This window comes from Hemibagrus wyckioides, linkage group LG25 (assembly GCF_019097595.1).
Source record: "Hemibagrus wyckioides isolate EC202008001 linkage group LG25, SWU_Hwy_1.0, whole genome shotgun sequence".
NCBI classification, from domain to species: Eukaryota; Metazoa; Chordata; class Actinopteri; order Siluriformes; family Bagridae; genus Hemibagrus; species Hemibagrus wyckioides.
Genome location: NC_080734.1, coordinates 3685892 through 3700912, shown reverse-complemented (window position 1 = coordinate 3700912; position 15021 = coordinate 3685892). Strand labels below are relative to the sequence as shown.

General features: G+C 42.5%; 1 protein-coding gene across 3 annotated transcripts in view; it reads right to left on the bottom strand.

Moving 5' to 3' along the window:
- dpf3 (double PHD fingers 3) overlaps positions 1-15021 on the bottom strand; it is a 53264-nt gene that overhangs the window by 24144 nt on the left and 14099 nt on the right. For all 3 annotated transcript variants that reach the window (XR_009203586.1, XM_058379643.1, XM_058379644.1), the window contains exons 2-3: positions 13722-13882; positions 12245-12352 (exon numbers count right to left, since the gene is read on the bottom strand). Coding sequence is in view for 2 of the 3 variants with exons in the window: in XM_058379643.1 (XP_058235626.1) it covers positions 12245-12352; positions 13722-13882 (269 nt within the window). In the remaining variant the exon portion in view is untranslated. The remainder of the gene's footprint in view (positions 1-12244; positions 12353-13721; positions 13883-15021) is intronic.

The following is a 15021-nucleotide window of genomic DNA, read 5'->3' as shown; positions in this document are numbered from 1 at the left end:
GATCACAAACACACACTGATCACAAACACACACTGATCACAAACACACACTGATCACAAACACACACTGATCACAAACACACACTGATCACAAACACACACACTGATCACAAACACACACTGATCACAAACATACACTGATCACAAACACACACACTGATCACAAACACACACTGATCACAAACACACACTGATCACAAACACACACACTGATCACAAACACACACTGATCACAAACACACACACTGATCACAAACACACACACTGATCACAAACACACACACTGATCACAAACACACACACTGATCACAAACACACACTGATCACAAACACACACACTGATCACAAACACACACTGATCACAAACACACACTGATCACAAACACACACTGATCACAAACACACACACTGATCACAAACACACACTGATCACAAACACACACACTGATCACAAACATACACTGATCACAAACACACACACTGATCACAAACACACACTGATCACAAACACACACTGATCACAAACACACACACTGATCACAAACACACACTGATCACAAACACACACACTGATCACAAACACACACTGATCACAAACACACACTGATCACAAACACACACACTGATCACAAACACACACTGATCACAAACACACACTGATCACAAACACACACTGATCACAAACACACACACTGATCACAAACACACACTGATCACAAACACACACTGATCACAAACATACACTGATCACAAACACACACACTGATCACAAACACACACTGATCACAAACACACACACTGATCACAAACATACACTGATCACAAACACACACACTGATCACAAACACACACTGATCACAAACACACACTGATCACAAACACACACACTGATCACAAACACACACTGATCACAAACACACACTGATCACAAACACACACACTGATCACAAACACACACACTGATCACAAACACACACACTGATCACAAACACACACTGATCACAAACACACACTGATCACAAACACACACACTGATCACAAACACACACTGATCACAAACACACACTGATCACAAACACACACACTGATCACAAACACACACTGATCACAAACACACACACTGATCACAAACACACACTGATCACAAACACACACTGATCACAAACACACACACTGATCACAAACACACACACTGATCACAAACACACACACTGATCACAAACACACACACTGATCACAAACACACACTGATCACAAACACACACACTGATCACAAACACACACTGATCACAAACACACACACTGATCACAAACACACACTGATCACAAACACACACACTGATCACAAACATACACTGATCACAAACACACACACTGATCACAAACACACACACTGATCACAAACACACACTGATCACAAACACACACTGATCACAAACACACACTGATCACAAACACACACACTGATCACAAACACACACACTGATCACAAACACACACACTGATCACAAACACACACACTGATCACAAACACACACACTGATCAGAACAGTAATGATGTGTGTTAATGTACTAATGATGTGTGTCTCTCTCTCTCTTTTTGTCTCTCCTTCTGTCTCTCTGACTCTGTCTCTTTCTGTCTCTCTCTCTCTCTCTCTCTCTCTCTCTCTCTCTTTCTGTCTTTCCATATTACAGATAATAAACTCCACTGCTCTTGTCATCAAGTTTGGTCCAGTTTCACCCTGGAGCTGAGGTTATTTTAAAAAGTCAATTTATATTAAATTTACAAATAACAGATAATCCTACACTATACTGCCAAAACTTTTGGGACGTCTGCCTTTACATGCACATGAATTTTAATGACTTTAATAACATCCCATTCTCAATCCATAGAGTTTAATATGGAGTTGTCCCACCTTTTACAGCTATAACAGCTTCAACTCTTCTGGGAAGGCTTTCCTCAAGGTTTAGGAGTGTGTTTATGGGAATTTTTGACCATTCCTCTAGAAGTACATTTGTGAGGTCAGGTACTGATGTTGGATGAGAAGACCTGGCTCGCAGTCTCCGCTCTAATTCATCCCAAAGGTGTTCTGTATGCAGTCATGTAAGGCTTGGACGCAGCTCCTCGGCCATGAAAACCCGTTCCATGAAGTTCTCTATGCACTGGTCTTGAGCTAATCTGAAGGTCACATGAAGTTTGGAGGTTGTAGTTATTGACTCTGCAGAAAGTAGGTGACTTCTGTGCACTGTGTTCCTCAGCATGCGCTGACCCCGCTCTGTGATTTCACGTGGACTACCACTTCAGGGCTGAGTTCCTGTTGTTATAATACCACGAACAGTTGACCATGGAATATTTAGTAGTGAGGAAATTTTACGAGTGGACTAAATGTGTGTAGAAGCAGTCTGCATGCCTAGGGGCTGGATTTTATACACCTGTGGCCAGGGAAGTGATTGGAACATCCGAATTCAAGGATTTGGAGGGGTGTCCCAAAACTTTTGGCAATATAGTGACTTTATCTATCTATCTATCTATCTATCTATCTATCTATCTATCTATCTATCTATCTATCTATCTATCTATCTATCTATCTATCTATCTATCTAAGTACAACTGCATATTATTATTTAAAACCTAAATATTTATGTAATGATACGAATCCCAATAACAATATATGTATTATTTATACATGTTGCTCTATATAATTTGTGTTAAACTAAAATATTGAACATACAAACCTAAAAATTAAACATTAATAAAAATATCAATTTTATATGTACTGATAAAAATTTATTTGTAATTTCATTTTAATTCTGTATTTTACAAATTTCATTTCATATCATTTTTCTTTTCTTAAACTATATGTTACGTGCCACGGCACGTATTTCGGTTATTATGATGGCTTTGTTTACAGCGTAACCGATTGGGAGGAACGTGATGCAGTTGGCCGCATGCCATATACCTGCCGCTGACGGGAGGAGCCGAGTCGCGCTATCGCCGCCCCGGATGATTAACCGGAAGAAGGGTCAGGCTATAAAAGCGAGACACTGACACCGCATCGGGCGCGGCGTTTTGTTTCTGCTTGTGTGTGCAATCGCGTGGTTTGTTTGTCTGTCTAAATACTTGGTGTATTGAGGTGTATGTACAGCTGTGTGTGTTTGTGTAGTGTTGTGCTGACGGGGCTCGGACAGGTAAGAAAGAGCGCGCTCATACACTGTGCAACACGTAGGACGTCACACTGTCTAGACACTTTAGGAAAGGGGCGGGTGCCACCCCCTGTATTTAAGTTTGTAAGGGAAGCGCAGTATAGGCAGGTTTTTGGTTTCACTTTTGTTTGTAGTCCAGGATGTATTAAAAATAAAGCAGCGTTAGGGAAGTATCATTTTTTCTTTTACTTGGTTTTCTTTTCTTCAGCACCGCCGTTGTCCAGCCCCGTGTTTGGCTTGTTTGTGAAATTTGTAAATATTGTAAATACGTGTTTTCTGTTGTACAGCACAGTAAACTGATTAAGCACTACAGGTTGTGTCGCGAAACCTTGTTTTTTTTTTATTCAGCCAGTCTACACTGTGTGTCATTGTTTAGACCCGGTTTGGACTCTTTCACCCACTATCAGCTTGATAAACCACCGGTTGCTGACCCTGAGTCTCCCCTAGGCCTACTTCGGGGTCGTAACAATTGGGGGCTCGTCCGGGATATCCTTATATTTTTGTCTATCCCGTGTATTTGGTGGTTATCGTGCTTGGTGTGTGGTTAGGTTATCTGGGTAACGTGGACTTGTAGTTGCTACCGCTTTAAACATGGCTACATTTGATCTGCAGGCCTTCGTGAGTGCTCCCTCTCTTGAGTGTTTGGATAATTGTAGAAAGGACAATTTGTTAGAAATTGCAGCCCATTTTGAACTTCCTGCGTCAAGGCAACTCGTAAAGAAAGAGATTAAAAGGCTTATATTGGAAAAACTGGTGGAGTTGCATCTGTTAGGTCCTTCAGTTGACCCTGAAGTTGTTGTTGGCTTAAGTACTCCTGTTGAGGCTGTTGAACGGGAGTCTACATTGCACCTCCCCAAGACTAAGGCAACTTTACCTAGGTTCGAACCATTTTCTCCACAGACCTCTGGGTCCCGAGAGGGTGCCCGTGTAAAGGTGCGCGTAAGGCGCTTGGAACTGGAAAAGGAGGAGCGTGCGGAGCAAAGGAGGGCTGAATATGAATTAAAGCTCGCGATCCGTCGTATGGAGCTGGATTTGGAGAGGGAAATTCGGTTCAGGGAATTAGATCTGAGGGTAAAGGAGTTTACTCCCATGTCTTCTACCCAGCCGAGTCTGCCTTCTCTCTCCGTTCCTAAGCCTGAGCCTCCAGCTCCCCCTCCAGTTGTACCCGTTCCAGGAGGAGTTGTGGATTCGAGCCCTTCTTTTGCCATTACAAAACACATTGCACTCGTGCCGCCTTTTAGAGAGACTGAAATTGACACATACTTTAGTGTGTTTGAGAGAATTGCTAATTCTCTAAAGTGGCCAAAAGAGTTGTGGACATTATTACTCCAATGTAAGCTGGTTGGAAAAGCTCAGGAGGTCTGTTCTTCACTGTCTGTACCCGATAGTATGGATTATGACACGGTAAAAGCTGAAATTCTTCGAGCATATGAGCTTGTACCTGAAGCTTATCGTCAGAGGTTTCGGAACTTCAGAAAGACACAGACACAAACTTATGTGGAGTTTGCTAGGGAGAAAGCTCTCCTTTTTGATAAGTGGACTGCAGCAAGTAAGGTTAACAGTCAGGAGACAATGAGGGAACTAATGCTTCTAGAGGATTTTAAAAATTGTCTGCCTGAACGGGTTTCAGTTTATTTGAATGAGTGCAAGGTTAACACTCTGTCCCAAGCTGCTGTGTTGGCTGATGAATTTATCCTAACACACAAAATGTTGTTCTTATCTAAACCTAAGCAACCAATTCCAGGTGAACAGAAGCCAAAACCAGAACAGCCAGGACCAGTGAGTTCCCCTGGTCGCAACAGGACAAGATCATTAAATGTTGATTGTTTTTATTGTCACAGGCCTGGTCATGTGGCTGCTGATTGTTTTGCCTTGAAACGAAAGCAGGAGAGACAGGAAAAGAGTTCTGGTCTTGATGTCAAACAACCAAAAGGTGTGGGGTTTGTGAAAACCATTTCTCAACAGTCTGTGGTAAGTGCAGATGAATGCTACAAACCATTTCTTTCTCGTGGTAGTGTGTCTATTTTAGAAGGTAAGGAACAAGAGATTGTAATTCTACGTGACACTGGAGCAGCTCAGTCTTTTATTCGTGAAGGCTTACTTGCCCTATCAGAACACACATTTACTGGATCTTATGCTCTTTGCCAGGGCTTAGAGATGGGGTATGTTTGTGTTCCCTTGCATTATGTGTCTTTGAAATCTGGTGTTGTGACTGGTACTGTTAAAGTTGGAGTTCGGCCGGTTTTACCAGTTACTGGTGTAGATTTTATTCTAGGTAATGACCTAGCCGGTGGGAAAGTTGTTCCAGTAGTGGAAGTGTCTGAGGTTTGTGCTGATTGCCAATCTGATGATCTGGCAGAGAAACTTCCAGAGGTTTTTTCTTCATGTGTGGTAACACGGTCCCAAGCAAAATATTCTGGTGATGTTTTGGATCTTTCTGACTCATTTTTCACACAAGAAAACTCTGGGGAATTAGTTCAGCCAGATGTTAAAACCCAGCTGCTTACAGGCCCCTTGTCTAGTAAAAGTGTTACTAGAAATGAATTAATTTCGGAACAACATTGTGATGAAAGTTTACACTCCTTCTTTACTGCGATACCTGACATTAATGATGTGGACAAGAAACAAGTGGCTTTCTTTCTAGATGACGGTTTGTTGATGCGCAAGTGGACTTCTAGAGTAGATGAAACTACAGATGCTGTTTTTCAGATTGTGGTTCCTTTAAAGTATCGACACTTGGTTTTGAGTGTAGCCCATGATCATCCCTGGTCTGGACATTTGGGGGTTACCAAGACATACAACCGAGTGTTGAAACATTTTTTCTGGCCACGGCTACGCCAAGACGTAGTTAAGTATTGTGCTTTATGTGAGACATGTCAGAAGGTAGGAAAACCAAACCAGGTGATTCCTCCTGCTCCCTTGCACCCTATTCCTGTGATGGGAGAACCTTTCGAAAAGGTGTTGGTTGACTGTGTAGGTCCTTTGCCCAAAACAAAAGCAGGAAATCAGTTTTTACTCACTATTATGTGTACTGCTACAAGATTTCCAGAGGCAATTCCACTACGCCGAATTACAGCACAGACTGTAGTTAAAGCACTTACAAAGTTCTTTACTACATTTGGCCTTCCAAGGGTAGTGCAGACAGACAGAGGAACTAACTTTACGTCCACTTTGTTTTCACAGATCATTCAAATGCTAGGGGTACAACATCAAATGTCAAGTCCGTACCATCCAGAGTCACAAGGAGCATTAGAACGATTTCATCAGTCCTTAAAATCTATGTTGAGGAAGTTTTGCATGGACAGTGGAAAAGACTGGGACGAGGGTGTGCCATTGGTTTTGTTTGCTGCTCGAGGGGCAGTTCAGGAATCTTTGGGGTTCAGTCCAGCGGAACTAGTTTTTGGACATTCTGTAAGAGGCCCATTGAAGGTATTAAAAGAGACATTCATGTCTAATAAAGTAGAGCCATGCAAGAATGTTTTGGATTATACCAGTGCTTTTCGTGAACGGTGGCACAGAGCTTGTCAGCTAGCAAAGAAAATGCTAGATAAGTCGCAGGCTAAGATGAAGCGGTGTTTTGACCAAAGATCAGTGTCCCGTGAATTTAAAACGGGTGACAAAGTGCTGGTTCTTTTACCCATTCTTGGGTCTGCACTGTCTTCAAAGTTTCTAGGGCCGTATATAATCAAGGAGAAGTTAAGTCAAACTGATTATGTCATTGATACGCCAGATCGGAAACGTAAGAGTCGAGTGTGTCATATAAATATGTTGAAGCCATTTCTAGATCGGGAAATGCCTGTGGAGGGTCTTCCGGTTCCTGAACTTGTGCAAGGTGGACAGAAAGCTGCTGTAGCAGTAGTGCCTATTGCTGCGTCTTGGGAGTCTGATGAGCACTTAGTCAAGCAGTCTTCAACCCAGTTGGGGGCTAGACTCATGAACTCCCAGATTTTAAAAACTCTTGAGTCTGATAGTCTCTCGCTGGTTGCTCATTTACCTGACCTTCAGCGTAGAGATATTGTGGCTTTAATTAAGGAGTTTCCCTCCATATTTAGTGACGTGCCCACACAGACATCTGTCTTACAACATGACATTAAAGTGATAAAGGATACACCATTAAAACAACATCCTTATCGTCTCAATTCCACCAAACGTGAAATCTTGCGTAAGGAAGCGGAATACTTGTTGGAACATGGCTTAGCAGTCCCTAGCTGTAGTCTGTGGAGCTCACCATGTGTGTTGGTGCCAAAACCTGATGGTACTTTTAGACTCTGTACAGACTATAGAAAACTCAATGCCATAACTGTGACTGATTCATTTCCTCTGCCGCGAATTGACGACTGCATTGATACGGTAGGTAAGGCCAGTTTTGTTACAAAGTTGGATCTTCTTAAAGGATACTGGCAGGTCCCACTAACCCGAAGGGCTTCAGAGCTGTCTGCGTTTGTGACACCAGATGCTTTTTTACAGTATACAGTGATGCCTTTTGGGTTGAAAAACTCACCTGCTACGTTCCAAAGACTTGTTAATACAGTTCTTGCTGGTGTACCAAATTGCATAGCCTATTTGGATGATTTGGTCATACATTCTTGTGATTGGCAAAGTCATGTGAAGTCTCTTCGAACTGTGTTTACCAAGTTAAAAGAGGCTAATTTGACACTAAACTTGGCAAAATGTGAATTTGCACAAGCTACTGTGGTTTATCTTGGGATGAGGGTTGGTCATGGAATTGTTTGTCCACTGCAAGCTAAAGTTAAGGCCATTATTGATTTCCCTGTGCCCACAACCCGACGTGAATTGCGTAGATTTTTAGGAATGGTTGGCTATTACCGCGGGTTTTGCAAAAACTTTTCTTCTGTTGCAGAACCTCTAACTTCATTGCTGAGCCCTGCGGCTACCTTCAGATGGTCTCATGATTGTCAACTTGCTTTTAATAATGTGAAAGCTTTGTTGTGTTCTGCTCCGGTTCTAGCTGCCCCTGACTTTGCTAAACCTTTTAAGTTGGAAATTGATGCGAGTGGTGTGGGGATCGGCGCAGTGTTACTTCAGGAAGGTAAAAATGAAGTAAATCATCCAGTCTGCTATTACTCACGTAAGTTAAATAAACATCAGGTAAAATATTCTACAATTGAGAGAGAAGCACTGGCGTTACTTCTGGCTCTGCAGCACTTTGAGGTGTACGTAGGCTCAAGCCTATGGCCTGTAGTTGTGTACACAGATCATAATCCCCTTGTGTTTCTATCTAGGATGTACAACCACAATCAATGGCTAATGAGGTGGTTTCTGGTTATCCAAGAATACAATTTGGAGATGAGACACAAAAAGGGTGTTGAAAATAAAATAGCTGATGCTCTTTCTAGAGTGTAAAATATCCTAGTAGGATAATTTTTTTTGAGGAGGGGCGTGTTACGTGCCACGGCACGTATTTCGGTTATTATGATGGCTTTGTTTACAGCGTAACCGATTGGGAGGAACGTGATGCAGTTGGCCGCATGCCATATACCTGCCGCTGACGGGAGGAGCCGAGTCGCGCTATCGCCGCCCCGGATGATTAACCGGAAGAAGGGTCAGGCTATAAAAGCGAGACACTGACACCGCATCGGGCGCGGCGTTTTGTTTCTGTTTGTGTGTGCAATCGCGTGGTTTGTTTGTCTGTCTAAATACTTGGTGTATTGAGGTGTATGTACAGCTGTGTGTGTTTGTGTAGTGTTGTGCTGACGGGGCTCGGACAGGTAAGAAAGAGCGCGCTCATACACTGTGCAACACGTAGGACGTCACACTGTCTAGACACTTTAGGAAAGGGGCGGGTGCCACCCCCTGTATTTAAGTTTGTAAGGGAAGCGCAGTATAGGCAGGTTTTTGGTTTCACTTTTGTTTGTAGTCCAGGATGTATTAAAAATAAAGCAGCGTTAGGGAAGTATCATTTTTTCTTTTACTTGGTTTTCTTTTCTTCAGCACCGCCGTTGTCCAGCCCCGTGTTTGGCTTGTTTGTGAAATTTGTAAATATTGTAAATACGTGTTTTCTGTTGTACAGCACAGTAAACTGATTAAGCACTACAGGTTGTGTCGCGAAACCTTGTTTTTTTTTTATTCAGCCAGTCTACACTGTGTGTCATTGTTTAGACCCGGTTTGGACTCTTTCACCCACTATCAGCTTGATAAACCACCGGTTGCTGACCCTGAGTCTCCCCTAGGCCTACTTCGGGGTCGTAACACTATACAAACGTCAATGTATATAATAATTCCCTATATCAGGCTGCAGGACTAGAATTTCAATAATAATAGAACTGTATTGTCAGGAACAGCTGGACAGTTCCCTGCCAGGCCCAGAGAGGGCGCTGGCAGGTGAACCTTGGAAGCCTGCTTCTTTGTGTGTCTTTTGTTACGCCCTTCCTATTGTTCCTATCCTGATTGTGTCACCTGTATCCCATTAGCCCTAATGTCTACCCCTATAAATAGGGATCCTTGTGTTTGTGTCCTTGTCCATGATTGTTATCTGTACTGTGGTTTCTGTTGGGGTTTTGTTTGCTAGGTTCCATGTCCAAGCTAAGGTCTAGGTTTTGTTTACTTTAGTTTAGTTAACCACGCCATGTCTTGTTACGTTTGTTTCCCTATGTCGCGTCTTAAATGTAATAAAAGCAGTGCTTCGCTGAATCCTGCGCATGGGTCTCATTACACCGTGTGCTGGCGTGCGCACACACACCACGGGCGTCTGGGGTCGAGCCCCGCATAGGGCGGGGGTCCCAGACGTTACAGAATCATGGACCATCTTTGAGACCCAGCAGGATTCCCAGCTGGTTCCTGTATCCAGCAAGGATTTGCAGTCTGCTGGCTAGAGCCCTGGACAACCGGTGGAGGGCATCCGGCGGATCCTTTTCCCCGTTTCCCCTGGGAGGTGTCCCCATCTTTACTACGGTCGAGGACGTCGCTCCCTCAGGGAATTTATAAGGAGGACGTCACTCGACTTCAGGCCATGGGGGGCACCCCCTTTTTATCGGTCCCACTGGAGGTGGGCTTCCACCATTTTCCAGCCGGGGACGCCGCTCCGCGATGGAGTTTCCGTGGAGGACGTCGCTCGGCACCACGGGTGGAAGACGCTTCCCTCCCGTCTCTTGCCATGGCCGGATGTCAACTTACCCCTGGGACCTGGGGCATCGCCGTAGACTGCATTTATGAACTACATCAGGCCTTGCATCTCCCCTCTATGAACTACATCTTCCGCCTACTCCTGAGGCGTCCCCTAGGCGGAGGTTGGGCGCTTCGGGAGCTGCGCCTTAGAGGAGGGGGTTATGTCAGGAACAGCTGGACAGTTCCCTGCCAGGCCCAGAGAGGGCGCTGGCAGGTGAACCTTGGAAGCCTGCTTCTTTGTGTCTTTTGTTACGCCCTTCCTATTGTTCCTATCCTGATTGTGTCACCTGTATCCCATTAGCCCTAATGTCTACCCCTATAAATAGGGATCCTTGTGTTTGTGTCCTTGTCCATGATTGTTATCTGTACCGTGGTTTCTGTTGGGGTTTTGTTTGCTAGGTTCCATGTCCAAGCTAAGGTCTAGGTTTTGTTTACTTTAGTTTAGTTAACCACGCCATGTCTAGTGTTACGTTTGTTTCCCTATGTCGCGTCTTAAATGTAATAAAAGCAGTGCTTCGCTGAATCCTGCGCATGGGTCTCATTACACCGTGTGCCGGCGTGCGCACACACACCACGGGCGTCTGGGGTCGAGCCCCGCATAGGGCGGGGGTCCCAGACGTTACATGTATTATCATGTAACTCGTGATACGCAGTGTCGCTTCTATACGCGTACGTGATCGTAATTCCTGGGAAAAACGTCCAGGAACTTGGAGCATTTCCTGGAAACCTGTAGACACAATAATAATGACTTCCTCTCAGCCGTAGAGCTCAGGAAGAGATCGTGCCAAATCGTCTTTAAAGGAAAATTTTGTGAAAATAAAACGGTAAAAATTCTTTGCTTTTTCTCAAGCCAGTGGAGAGAGAATGCTCAGGGAGTTAAGGAGGAACAAATGGATAAAAATCCCTGTGTTTAATAAGCTCCAGGGTTAAAGTAGATGTTTTATAGTTATGGACTTGAATAACGAGAGCAGTGGAGTTGTTTAACAGAGCTGGGAACATTTACAGACTCGTTATGAGGGAAAGAAATCCTACATGAACTGAGCTTACAGAGTTAAAGCCCTGTACAGATGTCACATGACGTCACATGATGTCATCACAATACACATAACACAGGTCTCCTTATTGTGCCAAGCATTGTGTCATGTTATTGCAGTAATTCTGTGATTTCACTTAATATTGGATAGATAGATAGATAGCCAATACGTTTGGAATTGATTGTATAGATAGGGTGGAGTAGGTAATGATAATAATAATATTATTATTATTATTATTATTATTATTATTAATCAGCTTCCTTGCTGCATTATAAATGGATATATACTGTGTGAATTTATTAGACTTTAAGTAACTGACATAACATCCAGTGTAACTGCGTGTCATTGTTTTACTGGGAAATTTACTGGAAACTTTATATAATAATTTTCCTAAATGTTTTTAAACAAACCCATTTCTCTGATTCAGTGTATGCGTATTAAATAGTGTGTGAGAGTCGAGAAAACAATGCTGCTGGCAGGACTGTGGACACACACAGACCTTTATTCCTCACTTATCCAGTTTCTTAAGCTCTCCTTCTCCCCTTCTCCCCTCTGTCAACACTCCCCACATCACCACCGTGCAAAACACCCACAGCAAGACTCACTTCCACTCGAATGCCGCACGGACCAGTGGTTTAAGAGGCCCGAGCAGGGCACAGAGACCGAGAGAGACACAGAGAAGGGTAATAGGAGCCAGATGGGGGCAGGAATACAGCCTTTAAATGACCACGGAGAAAAGGAATGAGAGAAAAAGACAAGGGGGAAATATGAAGCCAAGGTGTACAGCGTGGGAGGGAGTGCAAGTGTGTGTGTGTGTGAGAGAGAGAGAGAGAGAGAGAAAGACAGAGAGAGAGAGAAAGCAAGCTTGTGTCGTTCACATACCAAGCCTGAGTTCACACAGTCTGAGCTGAGGGTCGATTGGTGGATGCAGTCGCCTCTTCTTTCTCCAACAGCGGGCGGGGTAGGTGTACATCTGACCCGCAGCCAGTCCTGTGCCAACACACACACACACACACACACACACAGACATGCAAGGGTGTGTGTAAAACACATACTAAGCACGTCTAAACGTCTGATTATGCATCACTCAAATAGCAACAAAACACGACTTCAGACTTCAGTAGAAACAGATGCTGGTGGAGGGAGCAAGGGCGAGAGACATCGACTGTGAGAGGGAGAGAGAGAGATGTGAGGATAGATAAGCTGTAAATAAGCTAAATAAAAAACATGTAATAAACACTGGTTCACCACAAACTACAGGGTGTGTCCAGGACACCGAAGCTGGATTTTTCCTTCTATTTGTGTCCGGCTCTCAGCCGCACGGTTAGCTTCTGCGTCCTCGAGGAAAATATTCCAGTTTAATTGAGTTCATAATCCAGTAAGAGACTCAGCAGAACACGGTTCATCGAGTTAACAGAACCGAGGCAATTACGGCTTCAGATTTTACGCTGACCTCTGCAATTACTGGCACCTTTTAAAAAAACATGATGAAAAGGTAAAAGTAACTTATATGAACCTCAGCCCTAAAATCTGGCTTCCTCTGCCGTGAGGTTACGACTGGATAACTGAGACACAGCGTGTACGCTGGTTTCAAAAGTATTGGCGCCCCGCCATTTCAAATTCAGTGACTACATTGAGTTACTTGTTTTTGCTTTAGATATATGATGATCTTCTAAATGAATGAATGAATGAATGAATAAATAAATAAATAATATGAAGTAATTCTTTTTTATTTTTATTAATTTTATTTATTTATTTTTTTAATAATTTAAAAAACATCCATAAATTCATGGCATAGGCAGTATTCTGGTAAAAAGGCACATTTCTTTCAATAATTGTTTTAACCTTAAGCCTTTCAGTTAGAAGTCAAATAAATCTCCTGTTCAGTTAATTAACAATTAAATACTGTAATAATAATTCATAATTGGTCCAGTAATTTAACAGAACGTTTTCAACATGTTTGTACATTATGTTTATTTCATATAAGTTTATAAGGAATTCAAGACAAAGCTAATTAAAAGTGAGTTATTTACACACGTATAAGTAAGTAAATAAATAAGTGTGTGTAAAAGTTCTGGAAAAAGCTGGAACGGATTATCTACATTTACATTATTTCTGATGGGAAAATTTGTTTCACAATACACATTTTCACCTTAAGAACTCGCCTCCAGAACAAATTCCACTGTATGTGTCCACTTTTACATATTTACATATCTTATAAGAGCCTGGTTAACTTACTGAGGGTAGAGATGTCAAGGAAGACTTTACAGTTGTGTACAGCTAATTCTATCCCATATTAATAGCTAATTGTAATTAGAGCTCATTTTTTAAAAATCCAAAAATGGTATGGTTCCTGTACCTGGCCCCCTGTGTCGCTTCTCCATCCAGATGTAGCAGTTGTTCTGAGCCACGCCCGTCTGCGAGTCCAGGAAGGGCATTCGGATGCTGCGCTCGGCACACAGGCGGGTGTTGTAGCTGCGACAGTGCTCGATGGCCTCCTTATAGAACTGATCTCCGAGACTGAGGAGGAGACGGAGACAGGCGTGAACCTCGAGCAGAATCAGATGAGGGTTTAAACAGATCAAGAACAGCACAGGGTTCCTTACGGACAAAACAAAATGTCTCTGAGGCCGAGGAAAGCATCGGGAAGAAAACCAACTACTGACTCTTATAGAAACATCAAAATGTGAGAACTTTAGAATTCCATTTCCTAGCATACGCGTGACTAGCTAATGACTAGCATAACTTCCCTAGGAAGGAGCTGCTGTGTATTTCTATCTGTGTAATATCACTATTAATGTTTAGTAAATTTACACAACTCTACAGGAAGCCATATTAGGATGGTGTTAGTTTCTCACTGTTTTATTTAGATGAACTTTTGCTGTAACCTAAGCCCAGGGTTTCATTTTCTCTAAACTACATAAATAATAACTAAACAAATTTCTTCAACAATCCTGTGAATAACTAAATAAATAATAACGTATCCCATGCTTATTGCCTCTGTTTTTTTAGCAAACCTCCAAAAATGTAATATTATGACCTATATCCTACATAAAAAGATCTTCAAGTATCGTGATATATTTCGTATCGTATCGTCCACCTGCGGCTGCAGTCGACCGGATAATCAGGAATTTTTCACTTCTCAGTGGCAACAAGACGAAAAGTTTAACATCCATCCATCAAAAGATCTTTTAGAAGGTAAAAAACGTGTTTCGTTTTTGGAAACATTTTTAGTTTTCTTAAATAAAGCAGCGTTGTTATTTATCGCTCAATAACAATATAATGACTCTATATAGAATGGATTGCTTTCTTTTGAACAGATTCAATAATTTCAGCTGAAGTCTATTACGTTAAATAATCAGATCTTAATTCTCCTCAGTGGTTCTTCACGTGAACGTCTGAACAACGCGTACAGCGTAATGTGTCTCCTGTGTGGAAACTCCAGACTGTGTGAGGATGAACTGAACTGTGGAAAATCCATAGTGAGAGTTACAGAGCTGTTTCTGAGACGTTAGAGGTTTGTACGAAAAATATCAAAAGGCTTGATTTTAGACCAGCTCTGACCCTTCTGACCAAACCTTTATTTCATTTTCTAGTTTTCTAAAACTATATCCACATTCTGATAAGCCTTTAGTAAAGGTTTGGAAACTTTTTACGGT